We start from the raw sequence: 16,654 nt of genomic DNA, 5'->3' as shown, positions 1-16,654 counted from the left end.
CAAGGATACGACTATTCGCGCTTAGAGGATGACCGTGTTGCATATGCAAGAAATTGAAGGCACTCGAGGATTTCTCTATCCTATAAAAGTTGTTCCTTATGGTTTTTGAAGCGGAAAGCTTATCTAGAAAAACGCATATTTCTCACGCAGATTATGCATTTCGGAGTGTATTTAAGACTTTTGCAATGGGATCATCGTGCTTTTTGAGTCATTTTCTTTTAGAGTCGCTTTACAGCGCGCTCGGGCGCTCTGCGACACCTAATCACCATCCTTGCCTATTGATCCAGAGGTCATCTGGTAGATGGCATCTTGTGATTTCATCTTGAATGCCACCAATCCACGATTTTGCTGGGCGTCCCCTACGTCTTCTCCCAGGAGGAACCCAATCTAGCACCTTCTTAGGCAACCTATCATCCGCCATTCGTTGAACATGACCATACCAGACAAGCTGTTTGGTCATAATTTCATGCACGATGTTCTGCTCGGCGTTCATGATCTCACGGACTCTTTCGTTCCTTACGTGATCTCTCCTCGAGATTCCGGCTGATCTTCGCCAGAAATCCATCTCAGTTGCCTTAAGAATCACAGTTTGAAGTTTGCAACACACCCATTCTAAATTTTAAAAGATGCTTTCAACAGATGATTTTATAAGAAAATCAATGGAGCTACTTTTAAACCTCTACGTTTCCTATTAACGAAAAATAAGACTTTTAAATTGACGTATTTCTGCCAAAGGAACCATGTGCATTATGACATGAGCCCTATAATGCATATATTCTCAGGGTCACAGGGCTCGTGTCTTAATGCACACATTTTCGTTTGGCAGAAATGCGTCCAAATCTACCTAATATCCAACTTTTCTCAGTGACTTGCTTTACTGTGCGGTGCCCGACGCGTCTCGGTCCGGGCGAACTTTACCAGAACCGCTCAAATTGAGCGCGAGCTTGTTGAGCTTCGCGACTGGCTCCAGTCGGAACGCGAAAGGAGTGAGTTTCATCTTCGGAGAGGCCGAACGGATGAGTGAAACTGGCGTTGCCTCTCCCGGCGCGGCGCGGGCGAGAAAGGTTTGTTTAATTATTCAGGGATCACTACTTCAAGGAGTGTTCCACGTTCGCACGAGCGCTAGCAACAAGTAGTTTAATCAGTGCGCAATGTAACTCGCTCGGTTCTGCTCGCCGGCGTGACGAATCCTGCGAGATGTTCTGGACTCGAGCAATCTTGAATATTCAATGTGTTCGCTCGCTGAATGTAAACAAATCAGCCTTTTAAGGCTCATTTTAGCACAAAGGCATTCGGTTTGTACTCAGGTACGAGTTGTAGTCGGAGATATCATTGGGAACAAAAAGTCTCTTGGATTCAGAGTCTTGGCTCTAAATAAAAATTTGACAAGAAAAAATACTCTTGATTCAATCTGAATTTTGATTGAATTAAGAGTATTTTTTCCAACTCTCGATTCAGGAAAAACCCGATTGAATCAAGATCATTTTTTCTCGTCCTTTTCAAGAGTCTGGACTTGGAACCCGAGAAAAAATGGATCATTCAAGCTCATTCAGGATCGATAGATTTTCAATGATCCTGAATGAGTTTGAATCATTCTTCATTGAGCATCAATGATCCCGAATGAGCTTGAATGTGTTGGCTCGTTGGATCGTTCAAGTCGAACGATCCGGATCTTTGACCCAATGCGCTTGAATACGCTGGCCCATTGGATCATTCAATTTGAATTTGCCGACTTGTATGACTCGTTCAACTGAATTACACCGTTTGATTTCACTCGAGGGCCGCACAAATTTTCACTTTTATAATGCTGTGTATAAGGTTTCCTTAAATCTCCCTCTGAAAAAAATTCCGGCCGTGGAAGCCGTACTTAGGGGCTATATAGACGTGCCGTCCACGTTCCGGGCTCAAAGGCCGAAAGTTCCAGGAGTGGCACCCGGAGCAATCGAAGTTACGGCTCCAGCACCCGGAACGAACGGTATGTCTATATAGCCTGTGACTTTTTCAGTGCCCCATTTGACCTATTGATCCTTTATTATTTATCCCCATTTGATCCTATGAGAAAATTGAATAAGAGGGGATATACTTGGATATCAATCGGATAGTAGAAATCCCACGGTGCCTCGGATAGGGCCTTGTCGGTCTTGCAGATGGAGGGCCTGGGCGGGAAGCCCATCTCGAGGGCGGAGGTCCGCCGCTCCAGGTACAAGTAGGAGGCGTCCGAACTGGAGCAGGTGATGGAACTCAAGCGTCGCGAGGAGCCCGGCACTCGGAGGAAGTGGCCCCCTCCCTCCTCGAACGAGTCCTCCTCCTCCTCCACCTGAAATCAAAAAACAACATTTTTTAGTTGGATTTGATGAAAAGAAACCGATTCTCTCTCAGAGACCCTAAAACCACCTCGAAGACCGATTCGCGCCCCTTAAGACCACCCCAAATTGTTGTGTTTGATGTGATTGTTGTGTTTGGTGTGTTTGTTGTGTTTGGTGTGTTTATTGTGTTTGGTGTGTTTGTTGTGTTTGGTGTGTTTGTTGTGTTTGTTGTGTTTGGTGTGTTTGGTGTGTTTGTTGTGTTTGGTGTGATTGTTGTGTTTGGTGTGTTTGTTGTGTTTGATGTGTTTATCGTGTTTGGTGTGTTTGTTGTGTTTGGTGTGTTTGTTGTGTTTGGTGTGTTTGTTGTGTTTGGTGTGTTTGTTGTGTTTGGTGTGTTTGTTGTGTTTGGTGTGTTTGTTGTGTTTGGTGTGTTTCTTGTGTTTGTTGTGTTTGATGTGTTTGTTGTGTTTGGTGACTTTGGTGTGTTCGTTGTGTTTATTGTGATTCACGTCCTTAAAGGACTCCTTTGCAGTTAAACAAGTGGACCGCGTTAAGTAGAAAGAAACCAAACCACACAAGCTATTGCCAAATTTGATTGAACAATTTGAATTTTTTACATAAAAACGGCGGTGCGGATTTTTTTGCTGATAGTGAATCTTCTGCATAGTACGAAGATAATTCCTTAAAAAATTCAAGGGAATCCGCACAAACTTACTTTACTTGTTTGTTTTTATCCATTTCTTATCCTTTCGATGTACTTTATGTTGCCGGTTGGAATTTGGGCAATATTTTTTCCAAATTTGAGCCGGTCTGGCGGCCCTTAAGCAACCGGTTTGGGCTACCAGACTGACTGATCCTTAATCAGGAAGGTTTTCAGCTCGAAATGAGCCCAATATCAAGTGTACATGTTTTTGGTGCAACCGGTTGGCCCTGCCAGACCTCCCCTTTCTTTTTACAGACCGAAATTCGCTTCGAATGAGGTGGGTGGCAAATTTATATTATTCCGGTTAAGTACATTTCCATGAGCTCTCAGTTTAATATAGCGGAGCATTGAGAGTTCACGCCTCGCGTCAACGCGCCTTCAATTTTGGAGATGCAGCACGGGCGTCCATCAAGTACGAATAGTCGTATCTCTGCGCCGTCGTCAACGCGCATCCTTTCACTTGCTCTATTTCCATGTTGTGTTGGTTTTCGTTTGTCTTATTCATAATGGTGCTTCAAGGACTACGTGAGCAACACAGCCAAAGATAAGGGAGACGTGTTCGGGCCTCGTTTTTTTGACTTTTCTTCCAAATCTCACTATAGCACTAGCAGCATGGAGCAGAGCATTGCAAGTTCACGCGTCACAACTCACGCTAACGCGCCTTAAAGTTTTCATATGGAAAATGGACATCCATCTTAAGCAAATAGTGGTGTCACGTTTAGATGTCTCTTATTTTTAAAAATTTAGATAAGTTAATGGAAATTTGGATCGGGCTATTAAAGATCGGAATGTGCAAGGCAGGAAAGCTATCGCGATGCTAAATGGGGTTCTCTGGGACCAGAGTATCTCCAAGGAGACCAAAAGGAAAATTTACGACGTCATCGTGAAGAGTATCGTAACTTGCGGGAGTGAGGTCTGGCAACTCAAGAAAAGAACTGAAGACATAGCTTAGGGCAACTGAGATGGACTTTTGGCGGAGGTCTGCTGGCATCTCAAGAAGAGAGCGTATCCGCAATGTAAAAGTACGCGAGATCATGGGTGTGGAGAAGGACATCGTGCACGATATCAGGTCCAAGCAGTTGGTCTGGTATGGACATGTGCGAAGGATGGCAGACGACCGGTTGCCCAAGCAGGTCTTCGATTGGGTTCCTCCCGGAAGGCGACGGCGTGGACGTCCTGTGAAAGGTTGGCGACAAGGGGTGGAGGAGGAGATCAGAAGGTGCCAATTGCCTGATGATCTCTGGGAGGATAGGGGGCAATGGCGACTGGGCGTCGCAGAGCGCGAGGCGGCGCTATGAAAGCGACTTCGTGTATGTATGTAGATAAGTTAATGTTAAGTTTGCTCAAAATATGCTATGGTTTATGTCCAAATCAATGGGCATTTTGAAAAGTAAGAAATATGTTTAAGGGTCTCTTAAGCGCTGTATGAAAAGCGCACGTCGAAAAATCGAACCGAACATAGGTTCTAAGGGAGTTACACGTAGCGGCGGATGAAAGAGAGGAATTATAAAGCGCCTGTATGTCAACAAAAAGGTGAAAATTTCATAAAAAGTGTTTCGACTTCAGAAAAAAGTTCCCGGACCTGCGTTCACCACAATCATGCGTACGAGCACCTTTCATTACTCCTTGCTCTCTCTCTCTCCTCCCGTTCGTTTACGAAATTTTCTGCATATTTTCTCGTTCGTAACTTTTGGCGCGTATACGTAGTATACCGCCTTTGCGATTGTTTCGACCCCCCCCTCGATACAATAACCGAGTCCCCTAGTTCCTTACCGAAAAGTGACTACCGCGAACTTCTGAGATTTTCCAAAGCGTGTAAAAAGTTTACTAATCCGTCAATAATAATGATTAAAATTTGTTTCTCATTCTGGGGCTCGCTAGTTTATGTGTAATGAATACCAAGAGTCTACGTTTCTTGGTTTTTTTTAAAAAAACCTTAGAATGGGGCGCGCTGATTTAAAATATGCATATATAAGCGGAAGCAAGCGAACTGATTCGAGGATGGCTGACCAGTTCGGCACTCCTTGAATGAGAATTTCACTCACTCCGTTTTGTTCACAACGTTGCTTTGACATATCTCCACAACACTGTTATCCTTTTCAAAAGTTGGTACTCCTTGCTCTGATAGCCGGGGCCACCAGGATAGTGGTAAGTGCAATCTGTGATGAGCCTCGAGACTCATTAGACCATTTGCTAAACGTGGCTCATACAGGAGTCCACTAAGCCCTCTCGTCCCCACGCTCCTGATCACTGCGTCGGCGTCACGAAGAACAATGGGCCTTGGGTCCCAACGCGGCCGATACCCGTACCCCAATTACTCACGCTTCATTAACCATTTCACCGTCACGCTAGGATTCATCCAATTTTCAAAAAAAATTGTTTCGCATGTATTTAGCAATTTTTTCCTTACTCTCCGTTAAAACACAAATAAAAAGAGACCTCATTCATAAAAATCGGCCGAATAGAAGAGAAGTTACAGTAATCGAAATCCGAAGAAATCAACAAAACCTCGACTCCTCGATACGAAAAATAAAATGAAGGGGAAAAAAAGAAAGTATAAATTACAATTAAATATAATTGACCTCAAAATTTGACAAACAATTCATTTATATACCTAACGCTGAAAAAACTGGGAGAAATTACAAAAAATTTGCCTCTTGCAAGGGGCTTCTTTGTAAGAATTTTGACCTGAAGACAACGGTCGAATAACAGCAGTACTCCATACAATACACGGTGTGCCTGAACGAGTTAAACATTTTTCATACGTCCAAATCGAAAAATCTTTATATTTTTAACTACAATGTTTCTTGAATCGTTTAAGCAAAAAAAAAAAAAAAAAAAAAAATTCCGTCGAGATTCTGGAACGCAAAGGCGCTTTAAAAGTATTCTGGGGCTATAATAGCTAAATCACCGGTAGTAAATTCGTTATATTATTAAAAAGAAATTGACTCCATAGTTTAATTCCTTAGTTTCTTGAATACGATTATTTTAAGCACTTAAACATTTATACCACCAATTTTAGCCATGGGGTGATTTCCTGAGAGCCGATAATATCACGAATTTCTCATAGAACCCCTCAACAGTGGCTTGCTTTTTTGGCAGCCGATTCGGCCATCGAACCGGAGTTTAAATGGAAGCTGATAATAACCCAAAGCTCTGAGAAAAATTTTGAGATGAGTATAAGAACGGTTTGTTGTAAGTAGCGAGGAGAGGCGGGCAAAGCGGCTAAAATCCTATCTAATTTTTACAGTTTTTCTGTTGAATTAATGTTGCCGCGGGCTTCTGACTGTCCACACATAGTTCTGTTCAGCATATCGATACATAAGTATTTACATTTTACATACGTAGAATCTAATTTTCACGTCGGGGAGTTGACATATTTTGATTTTTTTCGATTTTATACGGAAAATTGATGGTTTTTCGGGATTGAAATTATTATTGTTTCATGAAAAATAAATGCACCCAAAATGACTATAGCATATTGATTCTTACACATTTGCACTCACAAAATTGGTTGGTAAATTCAACGAGTGGGTGCATCGACCTGGTATATCAAGTTTCTGCAATTTTTTACGGCAAATCAGTAGATTTTCGGGATGTAGATTGCTTACTTTCAATTCATGAATGAATAAAGCAACGACATGGTTGAACTTCTTTGCATGGAAAGACGTTTAAAATAACAAAATCAAGACGTATTTAATGCAATTGCATTTATATCGAGTCAATTTCTTTTCAATAATATAACGGGATTTTTACTACCGGTGATTTGGGTATTTTAGCCCCAAAATACCTTTAAATCGACTTTATCTTCTAGGAGTTCGACAGAATTTTTCCTTTCTTCGCTTAAATTATTCCGTAGCACTTTTCTTCAAGAATCTGATAAGATTTTGCTTGAGGCAGATCAAAAAACTTAAATTCGATCGAATAGCTTTCTACTTTCACAATACACGGTCTCGTCAAGGTGCGTCTTTGACCTCGCAGTGTTGGATCGTGAATTCTCTTTTTATGCTGTTTGCCTATTTTGAAATCTCTGTAAATGAAAACTAAAGGGGTTGATATGTGCGAGTTAATGACGCGCCTTATCAACACATTGTGTTGGAGTTCACTGCTTGTTTTCCTTCTTATTCTATCCGTCAGAGGGGCACGTTTTCGGTGCGTCAAGGGACGTATCTGCCAATGGCAGATTGGCCTTATGGCCAGTGCGAGCCTGTTGCTAATATAAAATAAATAAACATTTTCATGACTTTGAACCAGCAAATATGTCATGAATCGGAAAAAGCATTCCAAATGAAATTATTTCCTCAAAAATTGACATACCAAAAGGGAAATCGATTCAACATTTTTGTCACTAAATTTTAATTTGACGGATAAGTTATTTTTCAACGCACGCGAGAAATGTCATCAATCTTCATTTTGTACAAACACTATGTCTCATAAACGCAGAGCAATCGTGCTGAAAACTGTTAACACATTTGATAGTGCTTTGAATGTTCTAAGTTTCAACTCCTCCAAAAAAAAAAAAAAAAAAAAAAAAACCTGGGTTGTGCAGCTGCGCATTCCCCTGTAACCACAACTTACGGAGCTGCGAACGTATGCGCACATTTTTCATGCTCAGAGCTACTACAACAATTTTTGCGAGTATCATTTGCACACATTTTTACAAAAAACGTTTGTACATATATTGCACTGTTCGACGACGCTGTCGCACAGGGCGCGATAAAAAACCTATACTCGGAAATAAATCGGCGAGGACAACAATGCTATTTTTTTCCTCGTTTGATTGGCATTTTGTTATGCGTATACTTCGGAATTCCATGATGATTTAATTTTTAATAAGACCAGACTTAGAGTTTTGAAATCACTCCGAGCTTTGACTGGCTTCGTAAATATTTGGTTGGTGGTAGTGAAACTCAGTGCGCAGTTTTCTGTTGAAGCTTATTATTAACAACCCTAGGTTGAGGCGTGCAAGCGTAATATGCGAAAGGGTTATTGTACAGTTCAGGGGGAAAAGTTTTCGAGTCAATGTAATTTTTCCATTAGCAAATTGAGAGGCGCCACCTCAGTTATAGGTAGTCGTAACCAACTGATTAAATGTAGTGAATGGCATCAATGGAAGGGAAATCAATTCATCACTGAATCGTGGAACTCTCTTTATCACTACGCAGTACATACTTAAGTACATCATCAGAATATTTAAGTACATATATACAGGGTGCCTCAGGGTTACACTACTTGACCGCAGGAGCGTATTCTATGAGTCAAAACCGACTTTTTCTTTTTAATTTTTTTTCTAAAAATGCCCTTCCTCGCAACGACGACCCTTAAATGTCTGAGAAAATCATGGTTACTCTGAATTTTTTCCGATGGTTACGGCTAAAAAGTGTCCGTGAATAATAGGAGCTCCACGAATAATATTCAACATATATTCATGTCTTACCCTGGTAAAAATTGGCAGTAGAATCTGTGTTCCAAAATACCATAGACCTACAGCCGGCTGTAAGATTTCCAATAGCTTCTATAGCCGGCAACACAATTTCTTATAGCCTTTTATAGCCGATGGCGACTAAGCAACATTCTGGCAATAAAGTGCATGCTAAACGTCACTAATTACGGATGCTAGGACTTAGTGAGTTTTTGGACTATACCGCTCTCTTTTTGGGCCGTAGTATCTTGATTAATTTTGCGAGGAAAGCTCCGTACGTTTGAATGATGCCTGCCATTCCTAATATGTTGGAGGGCCTTCAATTTCGTATGATACTGTGCAATACCTCTGGTGTGAAATAGTTGCTTCAAGCGCCGTGGTATACGCTGCGGCGCGGCCGGCGGGCGGCCAGCGCGAAACGCGCATTGGCGCCTACAAACCTAACAGGGATACTTCACGCATTGCGCAATGCGTGAAGTATCCCTGTTAGGTTTGTAGGCGCCAGTGCGCCGCCGCTCCGCTTTGTGTTAGGCTCTAATATTTAATCTCGTGGAGTCAACGTTTTTCAACTCATGACTTTGAAATGTTTGCACTCTCTGTATGGATTATTCTCATTGTAATTGATGAGGAAAAATGTAGTAAAGGAAAATATAATGTGCGTTTTGTAAATATTAAGGTGATTCCGTACAAACTTAAGGATTTACAAAGCATACGAATTTCTACACAATTTCTTATAACCTTTTATAGCCGATGGCGAAAAGCAAAAGCCAGGCGATAGGAACTATAGCCCGGCTGTATGATTTTTTATCGCTTCGTGTAGCCCGGCCGTATGATTTTTTCCACTTCCTACAGCCAGCTATATGATTTTCTATCGCCTTCTTCAGTCGGCTATAAGAATTCTTATGGTATTTTGAAACGCAGCTCCTATCGCCAATTTTTACCGGGGTATAATTATATCGTGTAATGAGGACTACTGTGTCTTTTTCAGCGTTACGCGGACAATTAATTGAAAAATGATGTGGCTGAAGCTGGTATTTTTATTTCTGATGACACTAGTTAGCATTGAAATGAGTCATATTTCGGATCTTCTAAACACGCATCCAACTTGGTCGGTGAGCTATGCACAATTTATTATTGATGGGATCGTATTAATCAAATTTTTGCAGTATAGCCGTTGAAATTTTTAGTCAATATAGGTAAAATGGTTTCTATTGTGCAAAAATTAAAATTGGGATAGCGACCATAATATAAAGGGGTAAACTCGACGTCGACTGGAAAAAATTATACCAAAAATGAGTCAAAATTAACTATTCAATAACATTTCAAAGTTGGAGAACAGAAAAAAATTGGAAATTCGAGGAAAACGTTGTGAAAGTTACCCGGCAGTGGGTGTTGCTTTCTTTAGAAATAATTCATTTTAAACATTTTGGATTGAAATTTTGAGCAGACGTCTTTTTGAAGTAGCTTGTTCTTTCAGGATACGTACTCGTATATTCCGTACGCTGATGCGTGTATCTTAAACGGGAAGAAGAAGGAAAAGTAGAGGAAGAAACAAAAGAAGAAGAAACGAGGAAGAGGAAGAAGAAGAAGAGGAGGAAGGAGGAGAAGAGAACAAAGAAGAAGAAGAAAATTATTGGTGTGAAAACTGCGTGCTCTAGGGTATTTCCACCTCAGTACGGCATCATATAAATTTATTTTTATCTCGGGCTGAAGGGTTTTAGAGTCCCTTTATACTGAAAGTAAAGACAATGCGAATCTATTTCTGATTGGTTCCCGCGGTATTTTAGGCCTTCACAGTGTCACCAACGGGAATGAAAATTACATTTACATCAATTGCAAAGATTATAAACTGGAAATGGACCGGGGAATTGGGGCTACGGCAAGGAGCAAATCGATTGAGAGGGGAATGGAGATAGGAATTCGGGAATGGGTTGATCAAATATTACAAAAAACGTCCGATTTGTGTAATTTTTATTCCCGTTTGTGACATCCATAAGCCGCGTTCTCTCAACTCCCTCTATAAAGGGACTCTAAAGGGTTTTTGTGTGTTCTGCCTTTAGTTCGAGTTGGAAAGCGTCGAGTCACTGATCAAGAGGGGCATGAGCGAACTGAGGAGGATTCACCCGGACGTGGAGATCTCAGAGAACATCCTGCGGACGAAGATCGCGAAGCACTTCGGTCCAGGAACAACGCATGTTGCGCGAAAGACAGGGGACCCCAAGTGGCCGGAGAGAGTGCCGCAGTCCTTCGACTCAAGGGATCACTTCAAAGAATGCGCTCACCTCATCGAGGACATCGAGGATGAAGGGCCCTGCTATAATGAAGTCGTGAGTTTTCAAGGAGTTTTATGCGGGAGTATTTGCGTCTCCGACTCACTGGATCGTAATAGAGTACCGAGATTGGGGAAGTACCGAGGTCTGTTCAATAAGAAACCGGATTTTGGTAATAACGAGCCCACCGTACGTTCGAATTAGGTTTTCTTGGATTTTCCTGATAGCCGAAAGTGTACTAAAGAACGCTACGCTCACAGATTTTCTTTATTTTGATCAGTGTTCATTCTGTGTTACCTTGAATACGAGTAAGTCAGGTGCATCCTGCGATTTCCATCATGCGATCACTGATAAAACGAGGATTTAACATTACATTTTGTTTTAAACTCGGCATGCCGTGTGCCGAAACTTTCGGTATGCTAGGTAAAGTTTACCAAGATCATTGTTTGAGTTGTTCTCGTCGTTTTGAGTGGTTGAAACGGTTCAAACCTGGTCAGGAGTCCGTCGAAGATGAGGAGCACAGGAATCGACCATCAACAGCAACTGAAATTTGCCACGTGGAAGAATTGCGGGCAGAAGTGCTCAAAAATGGTCGTTTCGAGCTTCCTGAGCCATGTGATACTTCTGAAGGCTCTGTGCATACAATTTTGATAGAATATTTAGACAGGCATCGAGTTTCAGCTAAACTTGTCCCGTGATTGTTGTCCGTTGAAAAAAATCCAACCCAGTTTCAATTTCCCTTGAGCTTCTTGAACGATGAAGGATAATTTCCGGTGACAAAACTTGGGTGTATGGCTGCAATATGGAGACGAAACTCCAATTATCCGTGTGGGTTGAAAAAGGTAGTGCAAGACCGAAAAAAGAGCGAAAAGTTCGGTCAAACATGAGAATCGCAAGAAGTTGCCTGACTTCAAGCCAAGCAACCACAAAGGTAATCAAGATTTTTTAAATTTGTGAACGTAGCGTTCTTAAATATTTTTTCAGCTATCAGGCAAGTCCAAGAAAACCTAATTCGAACGTGCAGTGGGCTAGTTATCACCAAAATCCGGTTTCTTATTGAACAGACTCGTATCACCGGTTGTTTCATTCACCTGAGACCCAGAGACAGACCCAGACGCAAGAAGGGACTTGCATTGGCCACTTCCAGACGCTCAAAGTGGAGCGTCAGTCTGGGAGTATCGATGTCGTCGAGTATGTTGTTGACTCTTGAGGTTAAAAAAAAGATTTGGGAAAGCCTTACTTTTCGGAGAGAGTTAATTCGGACTCGTTGATCAAAAGTCATCAGCCCGCAGATCTTTGAGATTCAAAAGTTAATACCCGCATCGATAGTCCCAGACCAATGCCCCAGTTTGAGCGTATGGAGGGGGCTATTGATATCTTGGCAATGGTCAAAGTTCTAATTTTCGGGACCCTAACATTTAATTGTTGACCTACCTCCTGGGTAGATGTTAAACAAAGTGTTAAGCATTTTTGTCTACAAACAAACCGAAGTTCGGTGAAATTATCAGGCATATTACGTCACCCAGAACTAATCCCTCATCTAGGTAGGACAACAGTCAACGAATGATGGCTGTTATAGGTTGCTGCCTCATACTAATTGTTCATAAAAAAATGTTGAAGCCTCGAAAAAAAATGCTGCAACCAAGCGCCAAGAGGCTTACGGAACGTTTCTCATTGTCTCTGAACTCAGATTTCAGAGAGGCAGTGAGTCCTCCCACGTAAAATATCCGATACATAGTCGTTGCTAGCCATCATATTCAAAGGAAAGTAGGCTGGCAGTGATCCGAGATGATATTAAGTTGTTTTAAAAAGTCATACAGAACATGATCTAAGCATATTACATAAGTTAAAACTTGGTCCGCGTTAAGAAGATAGGAACCACAGCCACATCAACTATTGCCAAATTTAACGGAGCAATTTAATTTTTTACAAGAGAAAATTTTTGCGGATTCTTTTGAAACTTTTGATGAATTTACTTCTTACTATGCAGAAAACTCACTGATATTTGCACAAAAATACGCACAACCCTTTTCATGTAAACTGCCCAGTCAAATTTAGCAATAGCTGACGTGGCTTAATTCCTTTCTACTTAACGCGGTCCACTCGATCTAGAATCAAAAGATCCATTTTAATTATTGCAGGAGTAATCAATCGAAAGGAGAAAAAGTGGAATAAAAAAAAAGTAAAAATAAAAAAAAATTCAAATACTTTGTTACCAATTTCAATTCATTTTTCGTTATGTTTTTATCGTTAAAGCACGTGATGGTCTCCTCAGTGGCTTCCGATAGATATTGCATCTACACAAATGCAACATTCAGAGACCACCTTTCATCGGAATATCTCACCGGATGCTATTCCTCATGCACCAGACATCAGTATATTTACCCCACCTGGAAGAAGGTTGTTCAAGTCGGTGTACCATCCGGCGGAAAATATCATTCAAATAAAGTAAGCTCATGTATCATGAATTGAACCGATTATTTTTCAAATCACGTGAGAGCTAATCTCTATTTTGGTGTTAGAGGGGTTGGTTTTCCTTTGTTTTCTCTGGTATAATCAATCATGTCTGATTTTAAAATTGCCCTCTAAAATTGAAAAATAAGTGTATTTAAATTCAAAGGAACCATCTCCATTGTGATATGAATTCTTTAACCAGTAAGATACACATGAATACATGCCAGGACCCATGCTTCAATCTAGATAGTCACTTTTGATGTAAATACATCAATTGGACTGCATTTTGCAATTTGGACCTATAAATTCCGGCCCAGTTTAAAAACAACGTATGTATCATTCGTTTCCCTATGTACATAAGTGTTTTTTCAGATGAGCCAGAATTTATAGATCCAAATTGCAACATGCAGTCCAATAGTAGGGGAGAAAACTGAGATAAATACATGCAGTTTATTTTTTACGGAAATTATGTACAAAATATGTCATTGAATAGTATGAATGACAGTCAGCTTGCTTGCTCTTGACGTTCGCAATAATTATTCGTTTTTATAATGAGTGATTTAAAGTCTGGTTACCTATCCCGATATCACATTGATTTTCCACTAAATCAACTCTACTTGTAATTTTTCAGGGATGCTTGCCCTACGAACATGCGCCGTGTAAGCACACTGCTAATGATTATACTGCCCGGTTGACGACCAAAACGGAGAGAAGTGTACAAAAAGGTGGCGGTTTGAAATCTTGCGATGAGTACATGGCTTACGATCACGACTGTCCCACAAAATGCTCAAATTCAAAGTACCCTGTGCGACTCGAGGATGATATGAAAAAAAGTAAGATTTTAATTGCTCAAAAAAAACCAAAATGACAGAGTTTACGAATCATTATATGTTTCACCTCGGTGCAACTAAATTTTGAATCCTATTGACTATTAGTAGAGTCAATCGCAAAAGTTCTAAATAATTTTTAAATAGGCGAATTATCGAAGCATCAACATCTGCACTTTAAAATTAATTACATTTTTGTTTGGGTTTCCCAACAGTGACAACTTACTACCAGCTATCGAGATTTGAGTATCAGATCAGAAATGACATTTATGCATATGGTCCTGCCGTTTCAGACATTTTCCTTTATAGCGATTTTTTCGACTACAAAAGTGGTAAGTACAGCAAGCATTCATTTTTTTATGAAAGATATTTTAAAAGACGCACATTTAAAGCTTTTCAAGATGACTCATGAGATTTTTTGACCATCCACTGGAGCGATGTACATAATCCTTTAAACTCAAAGAGCTCAAAATAAAAGAGTCACGGCAGAAGGTAACTCCTTGGAAATTGAATGTTTCCTGGGCAAAATAGTCTTATAATGTCGGATGTTTTTACGTGATGAATGTATTTGATATCTGTTTCGCCACTCTTCTATTTAAAAAAATCATTCGAGGGTCAAATTCTATTTCCGATAGCACACTTCAGCATGTTGACATAAATCATTGAGAGTTCAGTTAGCAATTGAGTACTTAAGATTTCATTCTAAAGCCTATTCATCGCTTTTACTCATGCCAAACATTTTTCCATGAAATACCTAAAATAGCAACGGAGAAAATTTTAATTTCGATTTGTGAAGGAACAAACCGTTTTCTGGCGTAGATTTGCCTAGCTTTCCTTGAAACTTCTATCCTTTTTTGACCCACCTCGGGAGGAGGGTCGAGAATTTCGGATGTGGTTGTCAATGCTGCCAGCATGAAAACCAAATGTTGCAGGCTCAACTTCACCATGAGGAAATTCAATTTTGTTATAACGGAGGTTGGCCATAAATTAAAAACTACAACCAAATCCACGTGCGAAAATTTGCCTTTTTTAAGTGAGTTCAAAACTTTTTTCAGAATACAACTTGACTCGTTTCTGTTAAACTTGACCTGATCATCTGAAAGTATTTCTCAACTTTCCCGGTAATTTTCTAGGTTTATACAACAAATCGACGAATGCCGCACTACTGTCTTACAACAAACTCATTAAGTTGATCGGTTGGGGTACCACTGAGGACGGGACCCCTTATTGGCTGGCGATGAACGAATGGGCTGGCTGGGCCGACGACAAGAAAGTTTTCAAGTTCCCTCGCGGAGTTGACTTCCTCTGGGCGGAATCGTTCACATCAACGGGCGTCTATGATCCGCTGTGAAACTCCCAAGTAGCTTAGGTTAAAATAAATTGCAATTGAATAAAAATAGTGGATTTGGCCGCAAAAAACAGCTTATGTCCATGTCTTCAATAAAGGCAAATAAAAAAAAAATGTCATAGAATTAAAATCGAGTACACCAGGTGTTCTTCTCACGTTCTATTGTGAGTTGTTAAACTGACCAACACCCAATGCTTTAGGTGACTCCTTCAATAGTGATTAGAAAAGTGCGCCGAAAAGCTCAGAATAAGCTCTCATATATAATTTACTTCCATTTTTATTGTTTCGACAGACTTCGAAGTTCCTATTCAAATTTATTTTAATTTTAAAGCTCGTATTCATGTTTCCCTTTATTAAATGGTTATTGTTTGTTAACTTTGCATTTTCAATATTTTCAGAATTGATTATGGACAAATCATGCCAAAACTGCTAATTTCCAGTTTATTTCCGTTTGTGCCCTCATAAAAATATCTACATGAGCCGCAAAGAGAGATCTCATCTTTTTGACTTTCACAGAATGGCATGCCAGCGATTTAAACAGTTTTAAATACTTTTGAAGGGATCGAATAGTTACTTGATTCGGAGATTTCAAATGGTCTTACGAAAACAGAAAATGTATATTTACTTTCCTTTTCATTGTGTTGTAGTTTTTTTACTTAATTTCAGTAAGTATACGAACAAAATAGCGATAGTGTAATAATTAGCTCATGGACACAATTCATTCTTACGATTGAAAGGTTCTTACCATTGTTTCAAGTTTTTAACCAGATTAGGGGAAAAGGACATCAGCTATTATCCCACGATCCAATTCAATGAAAACATTTTAAATCGGATTGTTGTGCATATTGCCAATCTGCTAATTGAAGGGGCTCCTCTGATTGAAATTTACTACAATAATATTGAAATATATTGCAATTGTTTTTTCTTTTCCAAATTGTCTATTTTCTAAAAGATAGAATATAAAAGATTGATTGCTTTACATAAATTTTCATCAACAGAAACATGGAAAAATATCATGATTTCATGGTAAGAAATTAAATATTAATTTAATCAAACCACAACTTAAATCCAATGGTGTCGGCGCACCTTAAATCTTGGGCTAGCGATAGATCGGAAACCATCATGTGCCACGACTGTGGTTAAAAATTTCCCTTGAATATTCGAAGAAAGACAGGAGAGGTATGGAGTGTGTATGACCAACACCTTAAATTTAAAGGGTTAGTGCTTAATCTCATTGCAACGCTTCAAAGTCTTACTGAAAAATGTATTTTATGCTCAAGGACCGTCGCGTTGCGAATTTCGCTCAACATTTTTGGCGATTTGA

At 40.0% G+C, this 16,654-nt stretch overlaps 2 protein-coding genes across 2 annotated transcripts in view; one reads left to right on the top strand and one right to left on the bottom strand.

Annotated features, from left to right (window-relative positions):
* LOC109032115 (cathepsin B-like cysteine proteinase 4) overlaps window positions 1-15,467 on the top strand; it is a 36,499-nt gene extending 21,032 nt beyond the window's left edge. The window contains exons 2-7 of the mRNA XM_019044078.2: window positions 9,420-9,543; window positions 10,492-10,758; window positions 12,958-13,149; window positions 13,787-13,988; window positions 14,198-14,314; window positions 15,116-15,467. Coding sequence (XP_018899623.2) covers window positions 9,445-9,543; window positions 10,492-10,758; window positions 12,958-13,149; window positions 13,787-13,988; window positions 14,198-14,314; window positions 15,116-15,333 — 1,095 coding nt within the window. The 5' untranslated portion in view covers window positions 9,420-9,444 and the 3' untranslated portion in view covers window positions 15,334-15,467. The remainder of the gene's footprint in view (window positions 1-9,419; window positions 9,544-10,491; window positions 10,759-12,957; window positions 13,150-13,786; window positions 13,989-14,197; window positions 14,315-15,115) is intronic.
* LOC109032113 (uncharacterized) overlaps window positions 1-16,654 on the bottom strand; it is a 141,457-nt gene that overhangs the window by 9,123 nt on the left and 115,680 nt on the right. Inside the window, exon 6 of the mRNA XM_072302821.1 lies at window positions 2,084-2,317. Coding sequence (XP_072158922.1) covers window positions 2,084-2,317 — 234 coding nt within the window. The remainder of the gene's footprint in view (window positions 1-2,083; window positions 2,318-16,654) is intronic.

The sequence above is a fragment of the Bemisia tabaci genome, chromosome 7 (assembly GCF_918797505.1).
Source record: "Bemisia tabaci chromosome 7, PGI_BMITA_v3".
Taxonomy (NCBI): Eukaryota; Metazoa; Arthropoda; class Insecta; order Hemiptera; family Aleyrodidae; genus Bemisia; species Bemisia tabaci.
The sequence above is the reverse complement of the archived record's forward strand: the minus strand, read 5'-3'. Positions and strand labels throughout refer to the sequence as shown.